At 58.4% G+C, this 8,701-nt stretch overlaps 1 protein-coding gene across 1 annotated transcript; it reads right to left on the bottom strand.

The window, feature by feature from the left end:
- Positions 1–3,559: 3,559 nt before the first annotated feature.
- LOC119091571 (leucine-rich repeat-containing protein 24-like) lies at positions 3,560–6,031 on the bottom strand. Its single transcript, XM_037214380.1, has 5 exons — positions 6,026–6,031; positions 5,345–5,854; positions 4,982–5,257; positions 3,815–4,012; positions 3,560–3,685 (listed from the first exon to the last, which is right to left on the bottom strand). Exons 1-5 carry the CDS (start codon positions 6,029–6,031, stop codon positions 3,560–3,562), a joined length of 1,116 nt encoding a protein of 371 aa, XP_037070275.1.
- Between the last annotated feature and the right edge of the window lie 2,670 nt (positions 6,032–8,701).

The following is an 8,701-nucleotide window of genomic DNA, read 5'->3' as shown; positions in this document are numbered from 1 at the left end:
CTTCCCATCCTGTCCGAGGCGTTCTCACCCGATGCTTCCTGTCCGGTCGATGGTGGTGTCACCCTATGGTTTCCGTGTGGTCCGAGGCGGTGTCACCCGGTGCTTCCCATCATTTACACGGTGGTGTCACCCGGTGTTTCCTGTCCGGTCCGTTGAAGTGTCACCTGGTGCTTCTCACCTATTCCACGGTGGTGTTACCCGGCGCTTCCCGTGCGGTCCGGGGCGGTGTCAGCCGGTGCTTCCCGTGCGGTCCGGTGCGATGTCAGCCGGTGCTTCCCGTCCGGTCCGGGGCGTTGTCAGCCGGTGCTTCCCACCCTGTACGTGGTGGTGTCGTCGGCGCTCTGCCCCCGACGTGTCTGTGTGTGTATCCGACGCGCTCGGTCTGTGTGTTTTCCTATCAGTATGCTATGGATCGCAGGGGGGCGCGGCTGGCCGCCATCGGAGCCGCCCAGGGCAGAGCGGCCGACAGCTGATATTGCCGGACGCCCGGAGGAGAACGGACGACAGCTGATAGTCCCGGCCACCCACCCACGGCTCGTGGGAAGCGGTCTGAGAAGACGACGAAGATGAGACGAGACGCATCACCAGCCGAAAACTGAGCACTAGATGAGACGCACTACCCAACCGAAAGCTGGGCACTAGATGAGACGCACTACCCAAGCCAAAGCTGGGCACTAGGTGATTCGAAAAGTGGGTTTAATTGCACAGCTGTGTTTTTTCTTTTGGGGAACATTTGTAACGTGTTCCATTTGCCAGCGTGTGTTTCAACATTGCTGCGCTTTTCAACACCACATTTCGCGTTTTTTTGGCACCCGACATTTTACAACCAAATGATAAAGCCCCAGACACCCGAAGAGGGCATCAAGCGGGTGATTGTGTCCTGGACGCCAAGAGGAGAACACTCAGCAGGTGGTAGAGTTTCGGACACCCAGAGGGGAACACCCAGCAGTTGACAGTCCCAGCCTCTCGAAAAGCCTTTTACGTCACACGCAACAGGATTCCTGAGATGTCCACTCTATGCACTTCATGCTGCGCACACGAACAATGCGTCAGTGTTCCTTCCTGCGCAGTCCACCATATGAATCGCATTAGCGCCAATTAACGTATGACATTTCACTGCAGAAGACGTATGAAAAGAATATCCGTAATGCTTGAACTATCAAACTTTTCTTCCCTCCGTGGTAGTCAGGTTATTGTGTTAGCATGCTTTCGATCCCGGTGAATATAGGAGCCAATCGCACAAACCCTTCACGACACTGGCCCGAGGCAATCTTTTCAGAGCTTGAAGCTCTTCTTCTTTTGACGTGTTTCTTCTGCTCAGACGACGCCTTGCGGACCAGTTCCCCTGAAGTACTGGCATTCTCCCGAAGTTGTGTCGGGAAAGTTACAACAGCCAATCCCAGCAAACAAGCGAAAAATATTAGTTAGTCGCGGTCGATATGCTCCGAAGCGGTGAGTCTCATCTACCGGTGAGCTTCGACCAGCGAGTCTCGCCGATCTACCGATAAGCTTCGAGCGGTGAGTCTGATCTACCGGTAAGCTTCGAGCGGTTAGTCTTGCCGATCTAATGGTAAGCTTTGGCCGGCTATTCCTGCCGATCTACCGGTTAGCTCCGAGCGGTGAGTCTCGCCGGTCTACTGGCATGCTTTGAGCGGCGAGTCTCGCCGATCTACCGGTGAGCTCCGAGCGGTGAGTCTCGCCGATCTACTGGCATGCCTTGAGCGGCGAGTCTCGCCGATCTACCAGTAAGTTTCGAGCGGTAAGTCTAATCTACTGGTAAGCTTCGAGCGGTTAGTCTCGCCGATCTACCGGTAAGCTTCGACCGGCGAGTCTCGCCGATCTACCGGTAAGCTTTGAGCGGTGAGTCTCGCCGATCTACTGGTAAGCTTTTACTGGCGATTCTCGCCGATCTACCGGTGAGCTCCGAACGGTGAGTCTCGCCGATCTAGACTAGTGTTCATGGTTACACATTCTTATGTCGTTGAATTTCTACAAATAATTTTAGTTTTAGCCAGAAATTAATTCAGAGCAAATAAATGATACCACAGTCGGATTTCGATAATTGAGATGGTAAGGAGACATTCTTGATCGGACTGATGAGCTGAAACCCCTATACACCTTAATATAAAAGGCCTAAGTTGATTAAGAAGCCGCCTTTTGCACTACCTAAACGCCACACTTTCCTCGCTGCATTTGTTGCAAGTCCCGGGTATGAGGCTTGCGCTTTGGCCTTACCGTCTTTCCGTGCTCACTACCCACGCTGCACTTCTACGTCTCTGAAGAAAAATAAGATTTTTAGCTTAGGAACATCAGGACCTGTCCCTAAGCCTATAACAGCAGAAGCTGTCTTAAGACAACATTGGCATCTGGAGATGGTGCTGCGTACTTCACAATGCAGATCTTTGAAAGATGTTTTCTGTATGGAATAAATGACTCCAGATTCAGTACTCGGCATCAGAAGCAGAACAAGCTAAGCATGTGTTCAGCAGCACTGCATCGCCGGACGCGGCAAGTGTGTTCGTTTTTCGCAATCATGTAGGTAACTGATTGTTCGTTTTTATCTGATGATTGTTCGTTTTAATAATCATTGTTCGTTTTTCGAAATCAAACACTTTTTCGAAGCTCTCCTCGTCGTCAACATTCCTCCAATGTGGAGAACCGAGCAAAGGCACGGAATGCTTCGTAGCGGGCAGTGCTCCGTTCGTGATGACACGAGAAGTATTCCTGCGTCATCGTCTCATTCCTAGCCGTCCAGTTGGTGCCCACCGTTGACGTAGCGTTCAACTGTCCCTTACGGACATAAAGAGGTGTCTGAAAATGCCGATGAGTGTACGGTAAAACGCCTTAATACCGCCTAGAACGCCGGTTTGGCATGGGGAGGAGGGCGGTCAGGCGCACTTCCAACTGGACGTGGGTTTCCGCTCCTCGTTTCATTCACCTGAACAAAGTTACAGGGCGGCAGGCAGTTTTTGTTGGTCACTGGACGTTCTAACAAAAGCTGAATTGCACATGGCTGGGTGATGGATGACAAATCATGTACAGAACATTTCTGCAGGTTTCGAGACATTGCTGACTGATTCACAAGCATAACATCTGACATGACATAACAACTGCATGAGGTTGCATGGGGCCACGCCTTGCCATCGTGTTTATACGGGCATACCTCCAGGTCACCGCAGCATTACAATTGATATTTCCTGAAGTCGGCCGCGAGCCCGACTGCAGCGTCCCCAATCGCAGTGTCGCTCGGGATTTCGGAGGAGGCTTGTCCGTGTAGGCGGCGCGCCTCATCTGGTCTACCCCAATAAGGTCTCCCAATAACCACCGCCGTCGCCACGGCTAACGCACGAGCAGCGGCCATTTGTCTTGGCTGTCTGTGGTGGCCGGATCAGGCGCGGTCGAGCACCGGCGTCTCGGTGGCCGACAGTCATCAGCACGCGCGCCGTCGCCGAGCCGCCGGCAAATGGAAGCCTGGGAACGGCCGCTGACCGGCGGCCGCTGCTCGCACGCTCAAAGTCTGACGGCGTCTGCCCTGGGCCGGCACTCCGCCCCCGGCCGGCTAGCTCTCATGGTACGAGAAATAGTCGTTGGTTGCGGAGAAGCGCGGGCACTTGCGCCGCGTGGGCAGCGTGCCCGCGCCCGTCGACTGGTGGCGGCTCTTCAAGATGGGCCGCAGAGTTTTCGGCTGCGCGCCGGGCCGGCCGGCCGCCGGCGGCAACTCGGGCGCCGGCTCGTCGGGCGGCTCGACGACCGACAGGCGGCGCGCGCCCGAGCGCCGCCGGCGGCCGATCGAGTCACAGTTGCGCTGCATCGCCCTCAGCTGCTGCTGCAGCGTGCGGTACTCCTGCAGGTAGCGATCCAGCTGCACGGCGTGGTACGTGTACGGGTCGCAGGAGGGCCGCCGGTACTTGTACCGCTGGCAGTAGTCGGACGTGTAGCCGTCCGGCTCGTCGCCGTCGGCCAGCACGGGCGAGCTAGGCAGGCTGGGGTGCCGCCGCCGCGCCGGCACCGTCTGCGACCCCGGCAGGAGGCGCCGGGCCGGTCGCGGCGCCCACGGCAGGTCGGCGGGCGGAGTCAGCAGCGGTAGGCGGCGGCCGATCCCCGGGGCCGCCGATGCAGAACTCGGCAGTGACCCAGATAGCCGGGAAAGCTCGCTGTCTGGCGACAGCTCAGCCGGCGGCGCGGCCGGCGACCGAAGCAGCGTGGAGAAGCTGGAGGCGCCTGAGACGGGCCCACCCAGCGGCGCGTAGTCAAGCCACCGCGTGATGGAGAATGGCTCACTGCGGCTGTCATCGCGCGCCGCCGCCGCCGCCGCTGCCGCCGCCGCCGCCGCCGCCGCCGCCGCCGGCCGCTGCACGTCCCGCCGCTCATTGTGACCACCTTTCGGGTCGCCGTAAAGTCGGGCGGGCATCGATCGCGACACCGGCCTCGTTTGGCCGCCGCAGTCGGGCCGGCCGGTGGCCGGGACGGACGTCGTTTCCCGACGCCGGCTGGGCCGCGCCGGACTGCTGACGGCCGCCGCCGCCGTCGCCGCCGCGCCGCTGACGTCACCGACGGCGGCCGGCTCCCGCCGGCTCAGAGTCGGCTGAGTCGGAGTCGGCTGAGTCAGGGTCGGCTCGGTCAGTGGGACGCGCGAGTATTCGCGGAGCCGCGACGGCGGGATCTTGTTGGCGTGGGGCGCGGGCGCGGGACGAGGCGCGCCGCGGCCGGCGCCGCGGCTTGCCGCCGCCTGCTTCTCGCCGACGTGGTTTGCGACGGCGTCCTTGTGGTTCATCTCCAGCGCCGGCGGTTCGGCGGCCGGCGGCAGCCGCTGCCGCCAGCGGGCGCAAAGCAGACAGGCGGCGGCGCTGGCGGCCAGCGTGACGGCCAGGCCGGCTGACAGCAGGCCCACCAGCAGGCCGCCGTCCAGCCGCAGCGTCACGTGCGTGTCGGCCCGGCGGCCCGACACCGTCACCGTCACCGGGCGCGTGACGCGGCCGGCCGCGTTGTGCGCGGCGCACACGTACTGGCCGGCCGTCTCCTCGCGCACGCTCACGATCAGCATGATGCTGGTCTTCTCCTCGCCGCCGTGGTGGAACAGGTGGAAGCGCGTCCCGGCTGGCTGCACCAGCGAGCCGTTGGTGACCTCGCGGCCACGCCACAGCCAGCGCACGGTCGCCGGCGGCGAGGCGCTCACCGAGCACGACAGGGTCACGTTGTCGCCGTCCCAGGCGGTGAGGGCGCGCGCACTCTCGCGGATGGTTGGCAGGCACGCCAGCTGGCTGAGCGGCACGGCGTCCAGCGAGCGCCGGTGCAGGCGCGCCGGCTCGGCGCAGCTCGGCGGCTGCGCGTGCGACGGATTCACCTGCAGCAGCCACCGCTTCAGGTAGCGCGCGCGGCAGTCGCACCACCACGGGTTGGCGTGCAGGTGCAGCTCGCGGATACTGTTGAGCGGCATGAGCGAGCCGGGCGGCAGCGCCGTCAGCCGGTTGCCGTCCAGCTTCAGCCACTGCAGCCTAACAAGGCCGCGCAGCGCGTCCACGTGCAAGTCGGCGATGGCGCAGTCGCTCATCTCGAGCCGGAAGAGGTTCGGCACGGCCGCGAACGCGGCGGCTGGCAGGCGGGCGATCGGGTTGCCGCTGAGCTTGAGCTCGCGCAGGGCGCCGGTCTGCACAAGCGCGTCGGAGGGCACGCGGCGCAGTGCGTTGCCGCTCAGATCCAGCTCCACCAGGTTGATGAGGTCGGCGAAGGCGCGCGCGTCCACGTGGCCGATCCGACAGCCGGCCAGGTAGAGCCGCTGCAGGTTGACCAGGCCGCGGCGCGCGAACTCGTCGGCGGTGAGCAGCTGCAGCGGGTTGCCGTCCAGCTGCAAAACCTGCGTGCCGCCGTCCAGCCCGGCCGGCAGCTCCGTCAGCGAGCCGTTGGCACACAGCGCCGCCTCCTTGCCGTCACGCCACCTACACTCACAGATGGAGGCCGGGCAGTCGGCGGCGGCGGCGGCGGTCAGCAGGAGCAGCAGCAGTGCCGGCGGCGGTGGGCGGCGGGCGGCCATAACTCGGGATCATGCTGGGGCCTGCCTGAGCCGGGCCGGCCGGCCGCGGCTCCAGCGCATGAAGGGCGCCGCCGCGCCGGGCCCACAGATCTCCGCACAGCACGCTGCAGGCGCGCAGGGCTGCACGGCAGCGCGCTGTTCTGGACTCCGCCGGCAGCACGCCTGTCAGGCGGGCGCAGCCGGTGGTACGGTCATCAGCTCGGTCCGAGGGCCACCACCTGCGCGCAGAGCACCAAACAACGATCAGTCAACAGACGACGAGAGGTGACAACAAGCCAGGGTCAGGCTGCAATCAGTTCCCTCGTGTGCTAGCGCCAGGGGTTCAGCGAGAGTTTTGGTGAGGGGGAAACACAGGGTTGACTAAGTCCCCTGATGGTGAATGCTCCAGAAAAAAACTGGATATGATAACTTAATTTCGGGAAAGCACTCTGCTCTTCGTTTCATGTCTGTTGTACCTTCTTTTACTGAAACAGAGGCCAGAAACCACAGGAAAATGCAATTATGTTTGTTTTGAAGTAAAGAAAGTAAAGGCACCAGGTCTTCAGTGACTGCACGAAGTAAGTCCCCGGCACCATTAAATTAATGAACTGATCAGTTAACTAATGTCATTAATCAATTAACATGTATGTATGTACTTCAGCTGAAGTTGCTGGCGTAAAATATCACTTTATTTCCAGAGGCGCTTTTGTGATTTGATTTTCACCCCTCTGATTTTTCCCGTCTAATTTTCCACTCAGCCCCATAGCACAACACCAGCTCTGGGACACGATGACTGCCCTGTGGCCTACCATGGACACTTCACCAGAAATTATGCATGTTTGTACAGCAGGGTGAATACGATAGAACTTATTAGGTATGGCACCGCGCTGATAGTAGTGTGGGAAAGAGTCGCCATAATGCAGCTTAGCTTCTTTGCGCTTTCAGGCTTAAGTGCATCTATGCGTCAAATTACCTCATTTAACTTGTGCCATGATATCTAGCCGTGACGAAATGATGATTTACTCTGATACTCATGCAACAGCGAGAAGCATCTAATTCCTCAAGTCTAATCCTATTAAGCAAACTTCTGCAATGACGATCACGACGCAATGTACCGTGCCACCAGCCAGTGGTCAGAGATCTGGTCAAGTCCTTAAGACACCACCCATCCGGCAGCACGCACAGCCTCTGGCTCGCAGAGCGTGCGGGTCATTGGAGGCCTTGCACAACTCGGAGTGTGCGTCATTCAAATTGGAGCACCCACAGGGGCCGTCGCTATTCGCGACGTGTGGGGTTGGCAGTAACGGCATGGGCGAATGCAGTCACACCCGCCAAAATTAGGACGAGACTCAAGGCTGCTCTCATACGGTCTTTTGACTACACCATCCTCGACGACGACGGCTATCTGGCCGCCGAAGTGGCCACACCGGAGGTCCCTGCCGCGGCTGGCGATGAGAAAGCCGCCGGACCCGCTGGCGGCGGTGAAGAGGATGACGTCACGGAGGGGCCGGTGACTTCCTGCGAGGACGGCACCGGCGGGAGGCTGCTGATCGAGCAGCGAGTTCTGGTATTCCTGGCACGGCCCAGACGAGATAATGCAGATGATCGAGCAGCGAAGTCTGGAACTTCTGATGTGGTTCAGCCCCTCGACTGGCCACGTCAGGTCCTCGTCTTTTGACGCCGGCAAAAGGTCTTCAGAGCAGATTGTAGGTTACCCTGAGGCAGGTGTGGACACCGGAAACCAGTGCAGGAGGACCAGCGGCGAGGTTCGCCACATTAATTTAACACTAGAGGTAGGTAGACCAAGGGAGAAAAAGACGAAAGGGGATATAATGATAGAATAGACAGAAGACAGGGAAAAGAGACATCAGCAGCGCGAAGGCATGTCAAGAGAAGCAGAAACCGCAGAAGAAGAGGCAGAAAGACAAGAGAGGTAATGAGAACCGAGCGAAAAAAGAACCTCATGCAAAAAAGGAAAAGGCGAGAAAGTCCTTCGAAATGTTTTCGGAATACAGTCAGATGCAGTGATCTCGCAAAACCTCTAGCCCCAGATCTATCTCTGTTTAAGCCTTGATTCTTAAACCCAGTTTGGATCGGGTACCACTCTTTCAAATGATAATATACCAATGGGTGATATGGGGAGCCGGCCATCCAACGCGGTCTAGACCTTGTTTGCTCCACGTGGAGTCAAGGGATCGGACGCCCAGTACCAGCGATTGCCATCACTCATATCATCTATTTTTATCCAATTCCTCCTTTGAAGTAGCTGCTTTCTACCAACTTGCTATCCATGCCTATCTCGGCTGCCCCAGATTTCCCCATCTTAGTTATTCTAACGGATTAAAAGTCCTTAGCAATGCCGCTCTTTATTCCCGTAACATTTTGTAGGCGACAGACAATTGCATTGCTTCCCAGGCACTTGGTTCTTGCCTGTCCAGTTTAATCACATGTGAGATATTACCTAATAAACATTGGGGACACTTTGGCTTAGTTCTTTCCACATCTCCCATAACGTTTTCGACAGCTATTTATCTGAAAGGGTTAATTCGGGTGTAAATTGGTTCTGAGAATGACTTGCTATTTTTTTATTTGACACAACTCGAAGCAGAAGACAGCTCTTAAAACTGACAGAAAGCCGAAGCCGAAGTCATCCGTTTCAATGACAAGAGGTCCAAGCCAAATTCGAAGATA

This window comes from Pollicipes pollicipes, unplaced genomic scaffold (assembly GCF_011947565.3).
Source record: "Pollicipes pollicipes isolate AB1234 unplaced genomic scaffold, Ppol_2.1 Scaffold_3447;HRSCAF=4054_pilon_pilon_pilon, whole genome shotgun sequence".
In the NCBI taxonomy this organism is placed as follows: Eukaryota; Metazoa; Arthropoda; class Thecostraca; order Pollicipedomorpha; family Pollicipedidae; genus Pollicipes; species Pollicipes pollicipes.
The sequence above is the reverse complement of the archived record's forward strand: the minus strand, read 5'-3'. Positions and strand labels throughout refer to the sequence as shown.